This window comes from Heloderma suspectum, chromosome 11, assembly GCF_057233095.1.
Source record: "Heloderma suspectum isolate Gila_16-S chromosome 11, 16-S_ref, whole genome shotgun sequence".
In the NCBI taxonomy this organism is placed as follows: Eukaryota; Metazoa; Chordata; class Lepidosauria; order Squamata; family Helodermatidae; genus Heloderma; species Heloderma suspectum.
The window spans coordinates 38,216,368-38,240,922 of record NC_139468.1 but is presented as its reverse complement, the minus strand read 5'-3'; the positions used below and the strand labels follow the sequence as shown (position 1 = coordinate 38,240,922).

At 47.4% G+C, this 24,555-nt stretch overlaps 1 protein-coding gene across 5 annotated transcripts in view; it reads left to right on the top strand.

Annotated features, from left to right (window-relative positions):
* Window positions 1-24,555, top strand: part of CHD2 (chromodomain helicase DNA binding protein 2) — a 105,885-nt gene that overhangs the window by 9,467 nt on the left and 71,863 nt on the right. For 2 of the 5 annotated variants that reach the window (XM_084817429.1, XM_084817428.1), the window contains 5 exons: window positions 11,765-11,984; window positions 13,931-14,017; window positions 20,764-20,825; window positions 21,869-21,991; window positions 23,196-23,345. In XM_084817429.1, coding sequence (XP_084673555.1) covers window positions 11,765-11,984; window positions 13,931-14,017; window positions 20,764-20,825; window positions 21,869-21,991; window positions 23,196-23,345 — 642 coding nt within the window. Of the gene's footprint in view, window positions 1-11,764; window positions 12,025-13,930; window positions 14,018-16,520; window positions 16,686-20,763; window positions 20,826-21,868; window positions 21,992-23,195; window positions 23,346-24,555 lie in introns of those variants that run through there. The other 3 variants (XM_084817430.1, XM_084817433.1, XM_084817431.1) reach the window with 3 other exon arrangements.

The following is a 24,555-nucleotide window of genomic DNA, read 5'->3' as shown; positions in this document are numbered from 1 at the left end:
TCAGTGGAGAATTATTTTCTTCTTTTAGACTAAAATGCTCTTTGGTTTTTCTCTTTCTTTAGTCAGGGTGAACTGGAATGAGGCTGCTTATGGAACTTGTCAGGGATGTTCTATAATAATTCGGGGGGATTTTTCTTGCCATCCTTTTTGTTCACTCAGTTAAACATCTGTATCCCAGGCAACCTCTTTCATCAGGCAAAGGCCACGTTCACAGGGTCAAATCCAGGCAGCTTAGCCTCAGGATGTTCAAATTTCAAAATATGGTGGAACAACTGAATCTTGCAGTCTTGCAGCTCAGAGGACCATGGGGGTGGAAACGCTGACATAACCAAGGCCTTCCAATTTGCATCCATTGACTGCAGGGGTGATAATCACAGCTGGGGAACAGACCTGTGCTCTGTATTGGGCAATTGTGAAAAACAATATAAATGTTAGAATCCTGAAAGTTACTTCTCTTTTTTTGGCCCGGGGAGGGGAGAGGATGCAGCTTAGAAGATAGTGTGGTTTTCTAAGAGAAACTTAAAAGATGTGAAAAAAACAAAGCCAGCCATGTTTGTCCATGAGGAAAAAATCCATAGTTAGCATTATTAGGACCAGCCAAACTTACAAAGGCCAATTTAAACATAACTGCACTACAGTCCCCTGCAGAGGTAGAGTGACCAGAGTGAGGAAGAGTTTAACCAGAAGAGAAGATTAAGGGGAGACGTGATTGTGGTCTCCAAATATCTGAAAAGCTGTCACGCGGAAGATGGATCAGGCTTGTTCTCTGTTGCTCCAGAGGGCAGGACTAGAACCAATGGGCAGAAATAACAGGGAAGCAGGTTTTGGCTAAATATTAGGAGAAACTTTCAAACGCTGAGAGCTGTTCAGATCGCTTTGGGAGGTGGAGGGTTCTTCTTTGCTGGAGGTATTTCAGCAGAGGCAGGGCAGCCATCTGTCAGGCATGCTGTAGCTGCATCCTGTATTACAGAGCCTGCATTGATCAGGGGGTTGGACTAGATGATCTCAAAGATACCTTCCAACTCTTACAATTCTAAGAGATGTGGAGGACAGTACAACTTTGTGTAGAAAAGGGAATTTGGGCAAGTGAACATTGCTGGCCCCAGATGTGACACCCCCCCCCCCCCGCCTGCTGAACTGCCATCTTTTATTTGAGATATCCCATCCCCTGTGGCAGGGCTCCATGAGCTAAGAATAACAGCTTGTCACCTTGCATGCCACCCTTAGCTGGAGCACTGGCTTCAGGCAATTGAGTACCAAAGAAGTGAGGTACAGCTGGGGAGATGCTGCAGTCTTTAAAGTTGATGCTAAGTAGTACTGGGGTAGAGCTTCATGACACCTCATGTGGAGTCATACTGATTAATTAATTAATGCTCAGATAGGGTTTGAGCAATACAGAGTGGGTGAGGATAGGGGGAGAGCTCCCCGCCATCTTTGCCCCGTGGGTTGTAGGCTTTGCTTCTTGCCTTATTTCCCCTGTGACGAGCTTGCTGAAATGAATTAATGATTCTGCAACAAATCTCCTATTTATAATCCTAATAAGTGAATCTCTGCTAAATTATGGAAGTAGTATTTGGATCAGGGGAATGAAAAGTTTAGCACCCTGCTCTGTAGGATCATAGGAAGTTGCCTTGTACTGCGTCAGCCCAGGGGTCCATCTAGCTCAGTATTGTTGACACAGACTGGCAGCTCTCTGGGGCTTCAGTAAGAGCTCTTTCCCGCCCTACCTGGACATGCCAGAGATCATGCTGGGAACCTTTTGCATGCAAAGCAGGGGGGCTCTGCTGCTGAGCTACAGCTCGTCTCTACGATATAGTTTGAAGGTATAGTTCAGAAACTCCAAAGGTGGGCCAGCGATGCTATGCAGCAGGAATATGTGATGTGTTTCGGGGGCGGGGGGATAGATGTCATTCAGAGTTGGTTTCTGAATGGTGCAGCAGGACTACAGTGTTGGCCTGGCGGTAGGGGGTGGGGAGAGAGAGGACCATAAGCACCATTTGATGGAAAGGCAGGATACACATTCATTGAAGAATATAACCAAATGCATAATTGCGATTACGCATCCTTCTTGAGTGGTCGTTCGCTAGCATCTGTGGATTTCTTTATTTCTATCTAGAGCCAATTGCCTTTCCTTGTTGTCACCGTTCTCATATTTCCTATGCTGAGAATTTCGTTCAAAACACGTGGACTGGGTCTTACCCATCTCCAGAGGAGACCACTCTCGGTGCCTCTGCACAACTAGGTGTTCCTCCTTGATGAAAAGGAAGTACGTCCAGAGCAGTTGCTCATACCTGTCAGGGTGGAAAATGAGCCGATAGAACCCCAGAGCAGTTCTGATTCTGAGGAGGATCAGCAATCAGTGGGAGAGGAGCCAGCTCATCCCTCACAGGCACAGCAGCTGGCAGAGATTCCTCCTGCCGGCATTCCTGAGATAGTGATCCTAGCAGTGAGCAAGTGCGGGAGGGGGGCTTGCTAGACGCTCGACGCAGATGCAGGGAGCGACGAGCGATGGAGGGCGCGGAAAGGAGGCGTAGCGCCCGTTTGGCACGCAAGCAACGGCCGCCTCCCGTGGACCCAAGGGAGAGAGGGAGGATCTCTCCCTAGCCCATAAGTTCTGGGTCTTCAAGTGACTCTCTTTCAAACGGGGATCAACTGCCTACTCGGCGCATTGGCCACTCTGCTGTTCCATGTTTAGTCACTGGTGATTAGCATCTGAAAGAGTCATTAAGTTGTAAAAGGATTAAAGCCTTGAAAAGAATCCTTTCGTCTGTGTCTTGAGTTGGCTATTGGAGTCTACTGAAAGAGGCTGCTAGGGCGCTCCTGGCAATACCAGGCACACAGCGGTCAGCTTCTGCTGAGAGTCGGGGAATTCCACAATGCCTCTGAATGATCCAATCAGTCCCAGTGCCATCACACACATTTTTGCAGCAGAATTACCTTTCCCCTAGGTAAAAAGGAGGTAAGGCCAGAGCCCTGAATCATGCAGGGAAGAACGTGAGCTTCCTCCTCTCTGGGTGTCTGCTTTGGGTGCCGGGGAAGCCTTTAATCATGTCTTGCAAGACACCGGTTGGAAATCACTCTTGTATATGTCGAGAACCAATTGCGATGGGGGGCTACTCTGCACAGGGGAAGTTGGGTAGCTGGAGTGTCTGCTGGGAAGGTTTGTCAGAGCACCCTGGATCCAGCCCCTGGGGAAGAAGTCCTGCCGGAATCGATACTTTGCGGTGCAAGACGGCCTGTTTAAGATGCCCTCTGAGGATGCCGTTCGAGCGTTCCAGAGGTGTAGCTGATCAGAGTCTGAGTTAGCACTCCCTTGCAGCTGAGTGTATACACCGCAGGGCAACTTTGCATGGGTGAAATTTCTAGAGCAACTTGCTGCCATGAAGCCACGGCTGAAAGCACAGGTTCCCACCCAGTTTGCTAGAGTCAAGAGTCTGTTAATAGTAGCCTCATGTGTTCGAAGGGGAAACCCCTCTTCTAACTCAAGGTGCTTCCCAGAGCTGTGTTTGAAAGGTTAATTTTGCAGTTCCTGTGTGCTGTTTGGTATGTGGTTTGTGTTAGGGAGTTGAGAGGCCTGTCAGTTTTTGTGGTGAGGAAAATAGCTTCTCTTAGCTCTGCTTTTCACCTTCCCTTTTAAAACTGAGCTTTGTCTCTTTGTGCTTGGCAGAGGTGGGATTAATCCTTCAGCCTTTTAAATTGGTGGCTTAAAAATAGTGGTCCAGTAACATATCTGAGTCTACTCCTATGATCTGCTACAAAATGACATATTTATATTTCCTCCCCATTGCTTCGTGAAAGAGGTTGCTAGCTGACCTGGAAAAGCTTGATGGCTCATCTGCTCCTGTGCCTTTTAGCAACCAAATGGTCTCCAGAAGTGATAATGTTTATTTCCATACCATGAAAAACTTCTACTGATAATTCCTGCAGATCGCTGCTAAAGGCATAGCGTTAGGATTAGTTAAAATGCAAAATTGCTGAAATACAATTCATGAAATTCAGCTCTATTTCTTGTTGTTTGAATAAGGACAAATGTTTTTTTTTTTTTAATCATACTACATATGTTAATTGGCTCACGGTTGTGAAAGTTTTGTGAATGCAACTAATACTATCTCTACTTTCTGCATTTTGGTTCCCTCTGACAACACCGTTTACATTCTGCCCACCTCAGTGAGCCCAGCGCGTGTATATAAATCTGCCAATTTGAGGTTAACACTTCATGCATCTGATGAAGTGGACAGTGTCCATGGCAGCTTCTGCCAAAATAAATTCGTAAGGTGCCGCAAGACTGTTGGTTGTTTTTGAAACACAGCTAACCCTCCATCTTTCTTGACTGTGTCATCATATCTCTGAACTCACCATTTCTAAAGCCTCTTTAGCACCTGTTTCAACCCCAGAACCAACTTGGAATATCAGCAATGTGTGAAGTGAATAATAAACAGGAGAGTGCCTCTGGGAATATGCAGAGTGCTTTCCCCCTCACGCATGGGCAACCACAGCTGCCTTTCCTGGCCTTGCAGCTTGGAATTAGGGGAGAAGCTAATAGGTTTTAAAAAAGGCTCAGTTTAGAAATGCATGCCCAGCTCTTTTGCTTTCTTCCTAGCTATCTTCCCTTCTGAACTCATGTCTGCACCTTCATGCCTCCTACAGCTCCTAGGGCCCTTGTGAATTATTTCACTGCCCCCTGTTATTTCTGGCCAAGACTGCCAGTCCTTTGTAGGGCGAGGCAACTGTACTGCAAACGGCGGCCTCGAAGATTTGACCCGATGTGGCTTCTCCTGTCACAGTGAGGGGAGAATGAGCCCTTGTTGAAATTCTCTGTTGGTTAAAGTTCCAAACTGTGCTTCCAGTCTAGAGAGATGGGCTATCAATCAAAAGACATTGTGTAACTATCCCGTCTTTCCCCCCCCCCACAACTTTTATTTTCGTGGAAAGAAAAAAGGTGGAAGAAGCAGTAGGACAATATGGGAGGGTTACAAGTTGAAGATGTTGTCAGGAGCTCCTGTAAAAAGTCTCCTCTGGAAATCTCTCAAGTGTCCTCGTCTATATCCAGAGACGGATATAGGGTGCTTCCAGAGACAGCTTTTATTGTGCAATTGCCCTGCTTCATTCACAGCATTTTTACAGGGGGTCCAAATGGCACCATCTTCCACTTGTAACCCTCCCGTATTTTCCTACTCTTCGTCCATCTTTCTTACCGCAGAAAATCCATTGAGGAGGGAAAGATGGAATAGCCGCACAATGTCGTTTGACTGGTAGCTGCCAGGAGCATCTGTCTAGAAACACCCAATATCTGCATCCTGTTCCTACACTTCATTTTAACACGAGGCCAGCTTTTTATACTCCTCTTCACACCCACAGCTTTGTTTATCCTCTATCCTGATGAAGAGTTCTGGAGAACCCAAAAGCTTACTCATTATTTTGTGACATTTTGGTTGGTCCTAATGAAGGTATCGCCTTACTGGGGATGTAGGCTGCCCTTGTTTTTAAATAGGGGTGTGTCAAAAAAAAATACTAGTTTTAATGAATCTGGTATAACATGCATGGAGTTTAGTGGGTCAGGCTATATTCCTGCCAGAATATAGGACCCTGTATTCTTGCCAGAATTTAATGTGGATATCGGATGCCTTTCTCGGTGCCACCTTGGGAGATTTGGCCCGAGAGACAAGGCCTTCCTTGTGGTGATGTTGTGACACTGGAATGCTCTCCTAGTTGAAAGCTGTCAGGCTTCTTCTTTGTGTCTCGCCAGAAATAGAAGTGTTTACATTTTGTTTTGATATGTAATGCCTAATTTTATTGCTGTCTGTTTTAATGTGTACCATCTTTTACCCTTGATGCTATTTAGATTTTTTAAAAGTGGTGGTTGTATTATATATTCTTTGTCTTAGAAATAATTGCTAATTCTACTTATACTTTTATGGTTATATGTATGGTTTTGTGATTATGCTGTATGTTGTTCTGGGTACATTTAGTAGAAGAGCAAGGATCAAATAATAAATAATTCAATTGGTAGGAAGTCTACGGCTTTAACTGATAGATTAATCAGTGAACACTTTGGTTGATTTAAAGAGTGAGTTCAGAGTTTAGGTAGGGTTCTCAAGGGTTGGGAATTGGTTTATTTTTATTCCTGGCTCTGCTGTGATGCAGCTTAGGTTGATATACCAGTTACGACCCTCTCTGGACAGAGATAGCCTGGCAGCGTTATCCATGCTTTGCTTACCTCCTAGTTGGATTACTGTAATGTGTTGTACTTGGGGTTAACTTTGAACACCACTCAGAAACTTCAGTTTGTTCAAAATGGAGCTGCAAGGCTACGAACTGGGACTGGTCGATACAACCATGTGATGCCACTGCTTAGCCTGTACTTGGAGTGGTGAACAGCAGACAGGATAAAGAATAAAAACACTGTTAAAATTTTTTTTTTTTTTAGAGAAACAGAGTTTTGATAAAACCAGTTTTGATAAACCGCCGCCTGTCACTTGAGGAAGGCTTCCTGAAATAAGAATGTTTTCAGGAGGCACTGAAAGCAACACAACGCTGGCACCTGCCTGACCTCCAAAGGCAGAGAGTTTCGTAGGAAGGGGGCCACCACACTGAAGGCTCTTTTCCTGGTGGACGCCAGCCGGGCCACAGTTCCATGTAGAACCACCAGGAACATGCCTTCTGATGACCTCAGTGACTGGGCAGGTTGGCAAGGTTGGCGCTCTCTCAGATATCCTGGCCCCAAGTCGTTCAGGGCTTTGTACACTAGTACTAAAACCTTAAACCTGGCCTGGTAGTGAATAGGCAGCCAGTATTGACCTTTGAAGCCCTAAACACCTTGGGACAGGAGTATGTAAAGGAATGTCTCCTCCTGTACGTACCTGCTTGGACCCTTATGTTACCTTCGTCTTGGTCATGTTGCCGCATTTCTAGAATGCCTTCCCTAAAGAGTATTGCTGGAGCTGGCCTATACTGTTATTTTTTTGGCACCAGGTGAAAACCTTTCTTTTCAGGCATTTTAGAGACTTGGTTTTTAAATTCTGTGGTTGTTCTTATATATCCTGTGCTGTTCGTTATTTTGGACTGTATTGTATTCTTTTTACCATTTCTATTGCATTTTATTTTAACCTTTTGTAATGTGCCCACAGAACATTTGTTATTGGGAAGACTCTAAATACAGTCAATAAATACATTTGTATTTTATTACTTTTATTGCATTCTTATCCTGCCTTTTTTCCTCTGCAAGGAATCCAAGGCAACTTGCACCGTCCTCCTCTTCTCCATTTTATCCTCACAACAACCCTGTGAGCTAGGTTCGGCTGAGAGTCAGTGACCGGCCCAAAGTCACGCAGTGAGCTTCATGGCACAGTGGGGGACTGGAACCCAGATCTCTCAAGTCCCAGTCCAACACTCAAACCAATACACCAGGGGTCCCCAACCTTTTTGGACCTGTGGGCACATTTGGGAATCTGAGAAACTGCTGTGGGCACCACCATGAAATGCCTAATCAGTGGATCACCAGTTTGGCATCTACCTTGTGTCTATGGATCTTAGGTTGCGTCTTATTTAGCAAAAACTTTTGTTTTGTATTGTCGCTTTAATAAGGGATTGTCTAACCCAGCTAATTGCTGGCAGTGCAATACAGCTAATGCTTCTTTTAAACATACTTTTGGCGATGTCCAGTAGTTGCTTCTTTTTGAGGGGAGGTTGTTATGCAGATATTCTGCGCTGGAACAGTTTTTAGTATTCACTGATGTACACGTTCTTTTAAATTATTTACCTGCTTTGTGGAAATTAACAAATGTCCAGTATAAATGGCTTCTGTGAGCTCTTTTGACAGTTAAAAGACTGATACTAGAACATTGGAAGGATAAACATTCATCTCTGATAATGCAGTGGATTGAGGACCTTACAACATTTTCAATATTTGAATGGGTGGCATATAGACACCACCTTCAAATAGATAACTTATTTATTCATTTATTACATTTATATCCCACCTTTTTTCCTCCTCAAGGAACCCAAGGCAGATTACATAATCCTCCTCTCCATTTTATCCTCACAACAATCCTGTGAGGTCTGTGACTGGCCCAAAATCACCCAGTGAGCTTCCATGGCCGAGTGAGGATTAGAACCCAGATCTCCCAGCTCCCAGTCCAACACTCCAGCCGCTATACCATGCTGGCTCTCAGCCACTACACCTCACTGAATACTCAGATATTCAGCCCTCTTCTGTTGAAGCCCGTGTATAATTGCTAGGAAGTTGTATGCATTTCATACAAATCCAGGTACATATATTAAAAAATGAAGTAAATAAAAAAATTAAAACTTTTGGGGGGAGCGCCTGTGGGCACTGGAGACGCCTGCGGGTGTCGCAGGTATTAGGTTGCCTTTCCTTCTAATAAGAAGTAGCAATTATCTCACAATTCCTTAAAAGGGCTCAAATATGGATAGGGTTTCCTGATGCTGAGATCCTGAGATGGACTCGTAACTGAGGAGGTGAAGCCAGGTGGGGTAGGATTTAGTGAAACCTGGGAGAGAACAGGTGATGACCCTTGGTGGCTTAGGGTGGAGCCCACTGGACATGGGTGTAGAACAGTGGATGCCCTCGAGGTGTTTTGGACCAGAACACCCATCATTCTTGGCCACTGGCCATGCTGGCTAGGGCTGATGGGAGTTGTGGTCTCACACACATGAAGAGCACCAAGTTGCCTGCCCTGGAAAATAACGCTCCCTCCATTCTGATATTCCAAAAAATACTTAATATTTATTTGTCATGCTTGTATCTTGCCTTTCCTCTGAAGAGCTCGGGGGGGGGGGGTACACATGGTTCTCTCACCTGCTTCTTCCTCCTAACGACCCTGTGAGGTAGGTTAGGTTGAGAGGGGATAGTGACTGGCCCGAGGTTGCTCAGTGAGCTTTATGGCTAGGCGGGTGGGTCTCACCAATCTTAATTCAGTCTGATTCAGCATATCTAATTTCTGTGAACTGCCCAGAGAGCTTCGGCTATTGGGCGGTATAGAAATGAAATGAAATGAAATAAATGAAAATTTATCACACAGGTTCTTTTAATCAGCCCCCCCCCCCCCCTGATTCCAAAGCCTCAGGTCAAATCCTGAAACTTAGCAACCATATATGTGGAGAGTTTGGGAATCTGCAAATACGTTTCAATGTACTTGGTCAAAAGGTGGGCCATCAATCAACTAAAAATTCAGAATATTTGATAACCAGATCGCAGACGGTAAGCTGGGCTATAACCTGTTGCAGCAAAAAGCAATGGAAGCTTATGCCATAATAAATTAGTTAGGTACCCTTATATTCTTAGTTGTTTTTGGTTGTTCACTCAGAGTAAAGCAAGCAAAATGGCTGGCCTTTTTTGGCAGCCGGGGTGTGTGTGTGTGATTTTTGCTTTAATTAAACGTAGGTATAATTGAAATCGCCTCTCGTCATCTCTCCAAAGTTTAAAGGCTGGATTCATATGCCAAACGGCGGATAAAGTTGCTGCTGCCGCCACCCTCGCATTTTTTCCTGGAACAACGGGAAAAGGGCTGGCAGATCTCAGCACATCCATCTCTTTTTAAGTTGTTCTTCCTTGGATCTATTTAGAGCCCCACTTGAGTTATCGAGAGGAAAGCAACGCCTGGAGATCTGTAAGATGGTGGAAAGTGGAGGGGAGAATTCTTTTAAAATGGCTCCTGTGTCTGAGGCTCTGCAGCTGTTCCCTCTCCAGCTGTTTCCCTGCTGCCCCCTGCCAGTTTCCTGAAGAAATGCATTTTATTTTTCACTCCTCTTAATTTCTTTTCCTTTAAATAATTCACCTTTGAATTGTTTTTAAATGCATATTGTACTGTTTTAAAATGTTCAGGTATTCAGTATGTTTTGACATACAAAACATAACATGATTTTATATTTAGCCTTACATCATTGTGTAGGAGTTGAAAGTATTTCTTAATTTCAACCTCCTCTCCAGTATTTTAACGAATGGTGCAATCCTATGCATGATTAGACGGAAATAAGTCCTACAACTCCCAGCATCCCCCAGCGAGCTTGCGGACTGGGTAATGCTGGGAGTTGTAGGACTTATTTCTGTCTAAACATGCATAGGATGGTGCCTTAATTAACTTAAAGCAAGCAGGATTTTTTTTTAAAGGACTCTTGTGAAAATGCTAAACGTATTAGTGATACTGTTGAGAACAGATAAAACCATGTCGGTTAGTTGGGAAACAGCCTGACATAATTTAAGATGTCATAGCTGGGCCTCTCGGAGTCAGAACAGTCTAGCATGCCATATAAATGCTTATTTTTATATTATTTAATTTTGTATGCCACGTTTCAAAACTAAGTGTTTTCTCAAAGTGGCTCACAATAAGAAATTTTAAACAGCAGTAATAGCAATAATAGTAATAGATATTATTATTATTATTATTATTATTATTATTATTTTCCAGACGGGTAGCTGTGTTGCAGCAAAGGACTAACACATTTATTCTGGCATGAGCTTTCGTGGACACCGTCTGTTTTTATTAACATCATTACTCACTTCGAGCTCAGGAAACATGTCCTACAAATCCCTTAAATGCATGAACTGCTAGCAGTGGCTGCCCAGTGCTGCAGCTCCACCCTGCCTAGCCGTTCCCATAAAATCAGGGAATCCGTGACTGACTCGCTGCGGCTGTTTCTCTCTGAATATTCCTGTTCCGTGCAGAGCTTGCCTACGGAAAGAGATCTGGTGGACGGAGAGAGCCGCAAAAAAGGATGCCTGCGTGTTGACGACAGGCAGAAACGAGGATGAGAAGGGGGCGACGGGAGTGGGGCTTTGTGCAACAGGGAGTGGGGCTGTGTTCCAGCTGTGCAAAATGCTAGGGGGAGCCGTGGGGGCTCTGCTTTAAAGAGAGGTGGTTGGGCCTGTGTGGATGAACGGAAAATGTTCATTCATTCATTTTAGAGAGGAACATAGGCAGTTGCCTTATTGTCCATACCAGCCTTCCTCAACCTGATGCCCTCCAGTAGGCAGGAATGGCCATGGTGGCTGGGGATGATGGGAGTTGCAGTCTAACACATCCAGAGGGCATCAGGTTAGGGGAGGCTGGTCTGTGTCTAGCAGTAGGTTTGCCCGCCTGTCTGCTGTGTCCCGCATTGTAGCCTGTTTGCTTTGCTCCATAGAACTGAATGGCAGCCATTGAGAACCATGCCAGCGCTGTCTGTACAGCCTTGCCTTGGCTTCTGTTTCTTGACTGTGCTGGATGTGATGTGGAATGCTGTAGGAATGTAGGAAGCTGCGTTATGGCAAGTCAGACCATTGGTGCATCCACCTTATTATTGTTTGCATCCAACGCAGGAAAGATTTTTGGCAAAGCACTAACTCCACCTCATCCCTGGGCAACACTGCCCCCACCTGCATCGCGGTGGATGCAAACTGGGGCATCCGAGACAGCTCATGCTGTTGCAGCACACCCCCCCCCCTTTTAGGAAAGAAGAAATAAGCTGTGCTACCATCCCTGCTGAGAATTTCTCCTCCCCCGGAGAAATTCGCTGAAATGGTCTCCCAAATTTCTCTGCCCACAAGTAAGGCGGAGGATTTCAAGAGGCCATTTGCGCATAGCTCTAAAAGGAATGTCCTTTTGCATGGAGGTATTTTGGACCGGGGAGGGGGGGGGACAATCCACGTGTTTGGGCGTGCTCACGTGCCAGGGGGCAATCGAAATGTGGAATGACAGCAGCTCTTGCGGATCCTCAGTGTGCAGGATCCTGGATAAGACTGATGTTCTCTCTCCTTTCTGTGTAGTCCTTCGACCTCAGAAGAGGCCTCAGGGTCTGACTCAGCGAGCCAGTCGGACAGCGAACAGGGCAGTGACCATGCGAGCGAATCCAACAGCAGCTCGGAGGCCTCCGAGAGCCAGTCCGAATCGGAAAGCGGGTCGACGGGTTCCAAATCTCAGCAGACGCCTCCTGAAGCCAAAGAGAAACCGGCTTCCAAGAAAGAAAGGATAGCAGATGTCAAGAAAGTACGGCGTTCCCTTGCTCGTTGCGTGCGCAACTCTTGGGGTGAGGCGGCCGAGTTAAGAGCCACCGTCGCCTGGCCAAACAGCCGCAGAAAGATCTCCCGTTCGTCGGTTTCTGAGTTTGGGCTGAGCCTTTCTGGAATATGTTCTGTAGTTTAGGGCTGGGCTGGGGTGTCACTCATGAACTATTTTGAACAGCTGGAGGAGAAGCTGAAAAGAGTAACCAAAATGCTCAAAAAAGAGATATTGCAAAGAGATATTCAAGATGTGTGTGTGGGGGGGGGGGGGGGACCTCCAAGAGAAACATGTTGAAGCTCTCCAAAATTAGGTATTGCATGGAAAAAAGATAGTAAGCCAACTTCCCCCTAGCTGGCGCCCTTCAGATGTTTTGGACTACAACTCCCTGCATTCCTGACTGGGGCTGATGGGAGTTACAGTCTGAAACATCTGGAGGGCACCAGGTTGGAGAAAGGTGTAGTAAGGAATTATAACCTCCGGAAAGAGACAGAGTAATTCCTTCCTCGCCGCTGCTGTTCCTGCTTTTGGAGATGTGTGCCTCACTTATATAGGGACAGAGACAAGGTGCTTGTAATCTGTTTATGGAATTCTCTGCCGCAAGATACAGTGAAGGCCGCTGGTTTAGATGGGTTTGAAAAGGAGATTGGATAAAATCATGGAGGCTTGGTCTGTTCACAGTTACTAGCCTTGATAGCTCAACTGAACCTCCACAGGCTGAGGCAGTATACCTTTGAGTCAGCAGAGGCTGGTGGCTCCCATGTCAGCAGGGTGGTGAATTGGCTCCAGGTTTCAGTCAGAAGCAGTCAGAACTCTACAGGAGCTGAAGATGCTACACAGAGAATCAGGAGATCCTGCTGAACGGGATGAGCTGGAGGGACGGGGGATCCCAAAAATTGGTCTGAGGGGCTTTCCACAAGTGGGGCCCTTCCTCTCACGGATCCGGGATCCAACCCATTTATTTTGCTGCAGCTTGCACAGGAGGGATTTCAGATGGCTTATGTGCTGTGAGTCAGAACTGTCTGTCCCCTCCTTGGCCAGGTCTTTGGGTTCGGGGCTGAAGTTTCAGAGTTTTAGCCGCCTTCTTCGGTAAAGGAGTAACAATTCAAGGCGACAGGCTAGGCTCCAGCGGGGCCCGTTGGCTTGGTGAGAGAGCTCATCTCCCAGGTCCAGCAGGTTCCATCCCTCATCTGCAGCAGTTGCTGCTAGGCTCGCACTGGTAAAGGCTGGTGGGTCTGATGTCTGTGGGACCGTGACCCCACTCTGGGTTTTGGTCAGAACCAGTCAGATCTCTGAAGTTCTGCTTCTCACCTTGGATGGCTCCTTTAGAGTTCTGACTGGTTCTGACAAACCTGGAGCGGATTCACTGCCCCGCTGACTTTGGATCCACAGCCTCCACTCTCTGAGTACTAGATAGACGGCAGAGGCAGCTGTCTGGCCACTGTTGAAAGCAGATTGCTGGGTTATGTAGACCTTTGGACTTACCCTGCAGGTCTCATGTTCTTTCGAACCAAGCAGGGGACAGCAGTTTATGTATTCGGTCAGCAGGGAGAGCTTCACAGTCATTTGTCTGCATGACTTTTTTTTTTTTAAACTACCGTGGAAAAAATCCCCATTCATTTCGGTGGATGAGGCATTTCTGTGTAAATGGAGGATGTATGCATGTTCCTGCTGTTTGCATTGAAATGAATGGAGATGACCCTGCTTAGATAGAATCTCTGATGCACTCTTTGAGTGCAGAGTGTCGGGCTTGGATCAGGACAACCTGGGTGCAAAGCCCTGCTCAGCCACAAAACTTCCTGGGGGACCTAGGGCCTGTCACTCTCTCACGGCCTAGCCTACCTCGCAGGGTTCTTGTGCGGAAACCTCTGTGGGCTTCCCTGAGTCCTTGAGTGAAGGATGGAATACAAATGTAAGTCTGGTTTATTTTGCAGATGTGGGAAGAGTATCCAGATGTTTATGGGGTGAGGAGATCGAACCGAAGCAGGCAGGAGCCCTCACGCTTCAATATAAACGAAGAGGTAAGGTGGGTGGGGGAGGGAAATTGGAGGCAAAAGAAATCTTTGGCAAGAACGGAAAGATGCAAGCCATTCTGCTCAGTGTTGCCTTTTAAACATAGAGGTTGGTGGCAAGGTGGTGATGGCATTTTGCAACGGGGAGGCACCGTTCCTGCAGTCTGATCCAAGCACAGGGCTCCCCTAGAGTCAGCTGGACAGTCACGGGTCAAAAAGTGAAATTGGACAAACCTAATTCAGGTTCGGAGCAATGGTAACAAAATGAGGGGAAAACAGAGGACTTGGTTGCAGGAACGGCCCTGCTTGGAACTCCAGGAAGACCGCATGGAGATGAATTTATGTGCATGTTAAAAGTGTGAGTGTGTGCGTGGTGTTCTGTTTCATTAAACTTTTTTTCCCCTTTTGTGTCGTAGATAATTAGTCATCTCCTGAATTCAATGCATGAGATGAACTCAGTTTTGGGTTTTTCCATCTGTTGGCCCGGACATTTCTCTCCCTCCGTTCCATCAAATCATATTGAGAGCAATGTGGTAATGGAGCTTGCCACCTTTTCTTTGCGGTTTTCGTGACTGGCTGCTGCTGCTTCTTCTTCTTCATATATATACATATATATGTTTTGGTGCATATTTACCCCCCACTCACACAACCCTACCGATTCTGAAGGAGGGTAAGCAGTGGTTTCCCCTTCTGTTTTTTACAGATGGAGAAAATGAGGCTCAGGAAAGTTCAGAATCAGACTGAAAATGTCAAAGTTGGAAGTCCAAAGGTAGGCACCTAAATTTATATTCAAGCACCTGAAAATATAAGCGGCACCCGCACCTCCCATTGGGGAGTCCTCTAAAAATGGGTCCATTTATGCTTGGGTGCCTATATATGGATTTAGGTGCCTAGTATCAGGCACCCAGATTTGAACATTTTTCCTCAACATTCATTATTATGACCCTCGGCCCTTTGCGTCCATCTTGGAGTTGAGGTCTCCTTCTTCAGCAAGATTTGATTTGCTGCACTGTGGAACTTGACAAAACTCGGGAACAGAGTTTGTTTTTGTCCTTTAGGATTTTTTTTGCTACGTTTATTTACTCTTTGTCTGCCAAAACACTCAAGGCAGTTTACATTATTATAATAAATGTTTCTGGTTCTACGATCCGTTTGTCAAAGCGTTTGTGCAGCTGAGCTTTACAAGACAGACAGATGCATGCATGCGCACACATAACACACACACGCTCAAGTGTAGTTTTTCTTCCAACCCAGCAATCCAGCACTCTCTGAAATACCTGCCTACTATCCCAGCTGCTGCTATTTCATCCATACAGACAGTGGTGTCTGTATGGAGCACATTTACACCAAGACTTTAATAACTAGTTTAGCATTATTATTAACCACAACATGACAATTTATCATTTCTGGTTGTAGTATAATATTGCTTCCACGTGTTAAAAGCGCTTCACATGCGTTATCAAGTTGTAATCCTTTACAACAACCCTGTAAGGTAAGTCACAGTTCTTATTCGAGATGGGTGAACTGAGAGAGAGAGCGTAAGTGTCCTGCCAAAGACCACTTAGATGAGTAGATGGCAGAGGCAAAATTCAAACTTGATTTGGAGCTCAATCTCTTAGCCACTTCGCTATGCTGTCTCACTCCCAAGTTTCTTTGTTTATTGATTGCACTTTCAACCTGCCCAATAATCCAAGTTCTCTGGGTGGTGTACAAAACGTTAAAAACAAAAAATGCAAACCATGAAATCGTGAATAAAAACAGCACATAATAAAACCAAGATGAAAGCGGCAGTGAAGTGTAAAAACACAACAGCACCTAAAACCAAGCTAAATCCAGCAGCAAAATAAAACAGTGGTAAGATCTAAAAGCACTAAAAACAGTTCTCTAAATGCCTGGGAGAATAAAGAAAGAAGTCTTCACCTGGCACTGAAAAGACACAATTGGCAGAAGGATGGATCTCTTACCCATACCGGTGTGGTGTAGTGGTTAGAGTGTTGGACTGGGACTCTGGAGATCAAGGCTCTAGTCCCCACTCATCCATGAAGCTCACTGGGTGACTTTGGGCCTGTCACTGACTCTCAGCCTAACCCACCTCACAGGGTTGTGGGGATAAAATGGAGGAGAGGAGAACCATGTAAGCCTCCTTGGCAGGATATAAATTTAGTAATCGTAATAGTGGTAGTAGTAATAATAAGACCACCACTCTTGCCTCTAACCCTGCCACTGGCACTTCTCGTCCTCCAACAGTCTGTGGCCAGTTGGTTGCTCTCCTCCCCATCCTGTCCCATGATCCTCTGTGATCCTCCATCTTGGATGGTGTTTTCGTCATGGTCTCCTCTATCTCCCAGACTACCTAGGTGCTGTGATACGGAAGATGGGAAAAGACAAGCGAGGAGCTACTTCCAACTCAGTGCATTTTGTTTTACTTCCTTGAATTCGCCCTAGAGTTCCATATGGACTCATCATCTTTCTCCCCACCCAAGAGCGAAGGGTCAGATCGAAAGGGCTGTTAGCAAGTCATTGACCTCTGCTTTTGTTTCCCTTTTTCCAAGTTCTGCAGCTACAAGGCTCGCTGGCCCACCTCTCTCTGTAATGATGGCCCAGCATGCGCTGTGCTGGTGATGTCACACCCACCCCAGATCTCCGCTGCAGACGAGAGCGCCCTCTAGGGGCTCAGGTAAGTCCTGTCCTTTTTTGTTTTACAATATTTTGTGGTTTTGCGAAAGTTGGGCCTGTTTTCGCCCTGATATCTCCATTGGTTATGCTACAAGGTATGATACGTTTTTTTTAAAAAAATAATTTAACAGTAAACTTTGCTATACCACACAATATTGTAAAAACCAAAAAAGAATACCTGTTTCCCTTCTGAAGGGAAAAAAAGAAATGCAAAGCAAGCTGACAACCCAAACGTGGAACGAAGGTGTTGCCTATACCATCCTTCTTCAACCTGGAGCTCTCAAAATGTGATGGACGACGACTGGGGGTTGCTGGGAGTTGTCGTTCCAACACATCTGGGGGCACCGGGTTGGGGAAGAGTGGCCTGCACAGTACCTTACACCAGCTTAACTACAGCAGTGGGGTCTAAACCAGTTAATGAAACTGGTGCAAGATTCCTGCATGTGGATGTTGCTATTTGAGAGAGATGTCGCTTTGGCCCGGTTCGTATGACACAAAGGTGGTTAATTAGCCATGGTGGCTTTTTAACTACCCCTGTGCGTGCTGCCCAATTCCCCAAATTGCCTTGCTGGGCATGGCTTGTTGTGATATCTGAACCTGGTGAGAGTGGGTGGCTGGGGTGGTTAATAAACCACCCAGAACCCACACTCTGTTGTAGGGTTGCTGGGTGGTTTGTTAACCACCCCAGCCATCCACTTTTGTCAGTTTTGCGCGTCACAACAAGCTGCACCCGGTGAGGGTAATTGGGGAAATTGGGTGGCACGTGCCCGGCACGTGTCGGAGTAGTTAATAAGCCGCACTGGCTTTTTAGCCGCCCGTGTGTGTGCGAACCCAGTCACTGTTACCTCTGGGAGCTCTGTCTTCCCTTTTAACCCATAGAGTTCCATGGCCTAATGGAGAAATTTGCCTGGTAAACATTCACCTTGCAGAAGGTATAAAACCTGTTTCCGTCTGGGCCAAAGTTGATGAGATGCTGGGAGATACGTGTTCTGAAGGTGCCCTCCCTGACCACAGCCGCACTGCTTCCCTGGTTGGCGAAAGGGGGTGTGCGCTCTCCCTTTGGGCTGTTTCCCAGTCAAAATTGGCCCCTCCCATAGCTCCTTCCCTCTCCTGCTACCTTATCTGGTTTGACTCTCAGTGAATTGTATTCCTTGAAGATTACAATAAGAAGTTGTACAAAATAAATAAATACATAAAACTAAAACAGACAGTTAGGGGTGGGCAACATGTGAACCTCCAGACGTTTTGGCCTACAGCTCCCATCAGCCATAGCCAGCATAACTAATAGTGAGGGATGATAGGAGTCATAGGCCAAAATGTCTGCAGAGCCACAAATTGCGCACCCTTGGTCTACAGGCAGCAGTGAAGACAGTACTGGTAGAATGGCGCCTCAGTCTTAAATGAAAGAGGTTTGCCCAAGACAAAACAGTCCGTAGGGTAACTTCTACAGGGGGGACAGGAGATTCCCCCCCCCCCCCCCCAATATAAGCCACGGTTTAAAGCTGAAAACTTGGATGACTACTTGGACTGTTTCATTATGCTGGTGTGAGTCTGTGGATAAGCAAGTCCTGACAAAGATTTTGTGGTTGAGGCCTAGTCCAGGTCGTCCTGAAGAGCTCATGGAGACCCAGCAGAGAAGTGTGGCGGGTGCCCACCCCCAAAGCCGCCATCTTCCTCTCCTGCCCTCCACGTTTGAGCGGGAGGATTGTGGGAGAGCCACTTCAGGGGACTGGGGTGCAAACTGTACAGAGCTTGTGCCTGGCCTCAGAGCTCTTCGAGGGCCAGCAGCCCCAGCAAACCTAGGCCTGAATCCGGGTCGTGTAACGAAGCTCTTATCTGCAGCAGAGTCCGACGGAGGATGTGACACGTTCACCAGCACAGCACGGCGGCTTCGCGGCCGGTGGTAGACGGAACAGCCTCGGTTTTGGGGAGTGGGGCAGGGGGACCAGTAAAGATAACAAGTCTCTTCGTGTATGTTGATTCATGTTTGTTTGGGTGTTCACGGTTGCAGGGGAACTTATTTAGGGCTGGAATCTGTTTTCAGAATTGGTGTTTTTTTTAAAGATTGGTGAGGGCTACTTTTAAAACAAACCAGTTCAAATCAAGGACGTACCTGACAATGAAGTAACCAGAGTGAGAGCCCCCCCACCCCCTTGAACTCAGCAAAGCACTTTTCATTCTGCCTTGGCTGCCCCTAATGTTCCTGGACTCCTGCATCCCAACTGAGCTGCTCTTTTTCTTATCCCTGTTGTGTCCCAAGCTGTTGGTCACCTACAGCTTGGACCATGCTGGTGCCTTTTGCTCTCCCTGCTGAGCTCAGAGCTTCCTTTCAGGAGGGCTTCAGTAGAAAAGACTCCAGATGGATTATTCCTGATGCCCATCCCTTTGTTATCCTACCCCCCCCCCCCGCAGTATCGTTTCCACTAAAGAAATCAGTAAATGCATTTGAGTATGCAGCACATAGTTGAAACTTTGGAATTCACTACCACAGGATGTGGTGATGGCCACCAGTTTGGATGGCTTTTAAAGGGGGCTGGACAAATTCCTGGAGGAGAAGGCTAACAATGGCTACTAGTCCTGATGGCTTTATGTTACCTTCATTATCAGAGGCAATAAGCCTGTGTACACCAGTTGCTGGGGAACATGGGCGGGAGGGTCCTCTGGCACTTGTCTCCTGCTTGTGGTTTCCTGATCGACAGCTGGTTGGCCACTGTGTGAACAAAATGCTGGACTAGATGGACCCTTGGTCTGATCCAGCAGGGCTCTTCTTATGTTTTAGGATCTGAACAGATGTTATTTTCTCTGCTTATTGCATTTATATGCCACCTTCCTTCCATGATGGAACTGAAGGCAGTGTATGCAAGAGTCCGCAGGCTGTCTCACCACACCAAGAGCTGCTTATCTTCAGCCAGGTTGCTGCATTATGTGCCTTTGTTGAAGAGCCATGAAGCTTATGTCGATTGTCCTGAAGGTGGGGAGGGGGGTGGCTTTTAGATTTGTTTTCAGACCTCCCTCAGTTCCCTTGCTGCATGGCAAACCATTGATTCCCTCTTGCCCCTCTGAAAAAAAGTCTTGTGCTCTGATGTCACGTGAGCTTCACTTTTCCCCCCTTCCGGCCCTTTTTGCCCCTGAGTGCCCATTGCGTGCTGAAAGATCTTGCCACCCTTGGGGCAACTTGGATCCTTGCTTTCTTGACATGGGGATGTCACACATGAAATCGCCTTGAGAAGCCAGAGTTCTGGGTCTTAGAATTTAAACTCTTTCCAGAATCACCCTTGTATGTAAGACATGACCTCCTCCTTTGTGGTCTCTGCACAGTACCATATATGGCTTCTGCGTCTACGCAGAGCAATGCTCGGAACGTTCTAGAGCCAAGCCAGTCAAATGTGTGTTTGTTCTTTGGTGTGAAACCCCACCTCTTAAAGGAAGTGGATGCTCAGGTGGGCAGAACTGCACCTTTCTGCCCAGTTCCTTTCTGCCTGCCGCAGCAGACGCAGCGTTTTGGGAATGTCCTTGCTAGATTAGCTTGTCAGCTAGGCCTCTCCGTTCCGTAGCTCAGTGGCAGAGCACCTGCTTCGCGTGCAGAAGGTCTGAGGTTTGATCCCTGGCATCTCCTGGTAGGGCTGGGAAAGAATCTTGCCTGAAACCTTGGAGAGCCATCGCTGCCAGTCAGTGTCGACAGTACTGCACTAGATGGACCAGGGGTTTGACTCTGTATAAGGCAGCTTCCTTTGTCTCTCTTGCGTCATTCATTCCAGGCTTTTCTCTCTTTGCTGCCGTGGTTTTTATTTCTTGTCGGGTGCTCTTCTCCCCTTTGTGCATCTTTTTAAAAGGACTTCTTTTTAAAAACTGTCAGGGTTGCAGGCACTAAAGGCGCTGCCCAAGTGGTAAATTTTTGCATAGTGATCCTGGGCGGCACCCCGGTGTTTTGTCTGTGTGGCGTGGTGTTGCCTTTGCAGTTTGGGTGTGAACGATTGTGCGTCCGACTGCCTTCTGGCGGCCACGACTGTTGAGCAAAAAGGCCGACTGCCTCCAACCAGCCTCTTTCATTGTTTGCTTCCTCTGTTCTTTCATTTAAGGGAAATAGCGAGTCTGAGAGCGAGAGTCCCAAAAGAAGAAGCCAAAAGCAAATGAAAAAATCGTAAGTTTTGAGGATCGTGTCTTGTTTCTGAAAAAAACTTGGGTCCTTTTTAGAACAATTCCTGGCTGCGCTTAACACTTCAAATGTTCATTGCCCACCTTTTCTGTGTCCTCTGTGCAGCTCCACATATGGGCTCTGTGCTTAGTCAGGGCAACGACCGGGATGTTCCAGAGCAGGGGTGGGCAACACATGGCCCCCCTCGCCGATGTTGTGGGCTCAGCCACATACACCCCACCCATATTTTCATGAAAGCAAGGTGTGCAGGGACCACATGTCTTGTTTAGAAGCAAAATTGTGCCCCGAGAAGCCTCCTGGGAGGGTGATCCTACCTCCAAACAAGGTGCACACTCCTCACATCCCTTGTTTTCGTGCCAAATCGCAGAGTTTTTTGCAGCAGCAATTCAGGCTTTCACAGGGTGTGTGTGCAACCCCCAGTATATTCCCGGGGGGAGGGGGGACTTGGCTTCCCAACCCCTGGAAGTTTCTCACCCCTGTTCTAGAATGAAGCCAGTCAGACTGTATTTAGGCATGACAACCTGCAGCCTAAGACTTGCTCTTAACACTTTGACTCTCTGTGCCCCTCTTCTTTTCTCCGTAGGGTGGTCAGGTGCATAGGTTGTGGGGGGTGGGTTAGGTGGTAGCAGGACTCGGATATGTGCAGTAGTTGCACAGTGTAGGGAATTTCGGCTGATGCAATGTTTCTCACTCCTGTGGAACAAGCTGCACTTGCTGGAGGCCCTGTGTCTGCTCCACAATTGAAAGGAACTCCTGTGCATTTGCCCTCTCTGCCCTTCTTTGTTTCTAAAGCGGGGGGGGGGGGGCGAGCAAAGAGGTAGTAGTGGTGTCGCCGGTGTGATCCTGCCCCCCCCCCCAACCTGGGTCAGGCCGCAACTCATTGGTGGGTCCTGAGCCGCCAGTTGAAGACAAACAGTGTTATCTAAATGGCATTTATTAGCAGCGCCAGCAATAATAATAATAATAATAATAATAATAATAATAATAATAATAAATGTGACTTCTGGCCATTTTGCTTATAAATCTAGTGATAAATGGAAGAGGGAGTCTGGGGATGACGATGAAGATGAAGATGGGCAGGGACAAGGCACCAGCGCAGAAAGTGAGCCAGAGCAGAAGACAGTGAAAGCCAGGAGACCTGTCCTGAGGAGGTGAGAAGGGACTGGAGGGGCTGTGTTCCTTGGAGTTGCCACCCTCCCCCCCGCTCCCCCCCCACCGCCTCTGCCTCAGCCTGGGCTCCTGCCCTTTTTTCACAGCAGCCTGACAGACAGTTGTTCAGCAAGATAAACAAACATTTAAGATGGCAAACGTTTCACCTGCTCAATTTCTCCATGTCAGCCTGCTGTTTAAAAGCACAAGGGCACAGCTGGACAACCCTAACCTTCCCTGTAATTCTTTGGAATGATCCTCCCCAAGGTGAGACGTGGTTGATCTTCAGACTTGGCTCAGCTTGATACGCCGCTCCAACGGGCAGCTTGCCTTAGCTGTTCCCCCCACCCCTTCCTCCCCACAAGGCCTGGTCCTGGGGCTTCCAGCATGATGCCTGCGAGTGTGCCTACAGGAGTCTCTCTTGGCATCCGCCAGGCTCCCTGCCTGTCCTGGTTTTTATTTTATTTTTAAATATTGTTAATTATTTTTAAAGCTGGGAGGCTGGCCTGCTGCAAAGTGAAGGGCTGCTCGCCATCCCCATTTTTATTTACGTTCAGAACAGTGGTCCTATCCGGATGCCCATCAGCCTCCGAACTCAGAGGCAGATGGGCATCCTGTGCAGAGCAGGAGGAGTGCAGAGGTGATGGTCGCCACCACGCTTCTGCTGCTCTGCATTTTTGCTAGACGGACGTTTTTGCCCATGCAGAGGGGGAGGGAAGGAGACTGGGGAGAGCTCACACCCCCGCTTCCCCAGTGCCCTCCCCACCCACAGAACTGCCCCCTTTCCCTCCAGCAGCCGGTGTGGTTCTCTCCTCTCTGGCTGCGGGGGGAGCGTGGGCTCCTGGGCCCGAGGTCGGAGCACTGTCTCCGTCCTTGGATGCAAGAATCCGAACTACCCTATCTGTCTAAGAGCCATAGGATTGCTCTCTTAGTGTTTTGGAGCTCAGACCCATCTCTGCTTTGTACTTAGGTTCTGGGCAAGTAACTTGCCTTTCAGTCTCCCCAGTTTGCCTTCTGGGAAAGGGGTGTTTTGTGACTGGCCATGCCCTCCCTTGGCAGCCATTTTACAGAAGTGCCTTCAACACGCTCTCAAAATTCCAAATGTGCCTGCTGACCCCACATGGTTGGAGACCCTGGTCCTGGTTCCATCTGACTCCTTCCATTCTATGGACTGTATTATCTTGTTCTGTCTGTTGCTCATTTTAGAGCAGCGGGCAAAACCATTGCGAAGAAGGCACATAAGCCCCAGCGTGGGAAGAGGCGAAGGAAGACGGAGTCATCCGAGGACGAGGAGGATGACGAGGATGACGAGGCTCCCAAGAGACAGACTCGGCGTCGAGCAGCGAAAAACGTCAGGTAATGGTGGCGGCCCCATGCGCCGCCACTCCACCCTCCGCTCCCCGGTACCGTCTTTGGTTCTCTACGGCAGGGGTGGGAAGATGGGAGGTCTGGGTCTACTGGTAGATTTGCAGTGGATCGCTGTTCTGGCTCACAATTGTTTAACGATAGCAGCAACCCGATGACGCCCCCCCCGCCCCACAGACACACACGCACAAATTAGACTACTCGTATGAGGAAAGCGTGGGTTAAGCGGGAGTGGCTTTTTATGTGGTAGCTTTTTTTCTTTTTCATGTGGAAGGACTGTGAGCTCCGTTCAGTTTTGGTACTCAAAATGAATTCCTGGGCTCGGAATTCTTTAATTTTGGGGGTATTATGTCTTTTGCATCAGGCTCTGGTGGGTGGGTCTCCAGGTTCTAATAAAAACCAAAGTAGATCTGGCAAGCTGGAAGCCTTTTGTGCATCACGTATTTCCACACAGAAGTTGTCTTAAGCAAGACTCTCTCTTGGCCTCCTTCTCTAGTTTGCAGCTTGGAGAAAACACCAGCCTAGCTCACAAGTCTCCTGTATGGGGTCTTGCTGGGAATAAGGCAGCCGCCTTTGTCTCCCCCAACGTAACACCCCAGTTCTGCAGGAGTGCTGGAAGAGCTCGGCCTGTGCTGGTGGTTCCCGAGGGTATCCGCTTCCAGTTAGGGATAAAGCACGTCTCCGGCTCTTACGGCTGTGAGGATGTGCTTGAGCATGTGAGGGCAAACGTTTGCTGAACTCTCACAAATCAGAGAGATGGCTGAGCAAGAGTTTCAGAGAGGGAATCCCGTGTCCTTGCCCATGAGTAGAGTGAGATGAAATGACTCGGAGGAGTTAAAGAAGTGAGATATGTGTCGCTCCTTCATCCTCCCCCTTGGCAGTCAACACACTCTAGGTTACCAGGCTTCAGGCTCACTACTTTATTAGTTAAGGACCAGCTTCCTTACAAATGCAGATTCTAGGAAACTCTCAGACTACAATGGAAACAGCTACTCCACACAATTAGGAATATCAGTAAGGGAGCTGAAGTGGAAGTTAGAGAAGTTGCCAGCTGTCTGGGCAAGAACTTCTTGGCCAGACTAGCTTAGGGGGGATGCCCCTCCCTGACGGCGGCTCCCTCCTACATAGGCTTTCACGTGTAGCCAACCTGGTGGAGCGCCTGAGCTCTGCCATTGACTTTTCCTGCTTTGCTCTGCGACGG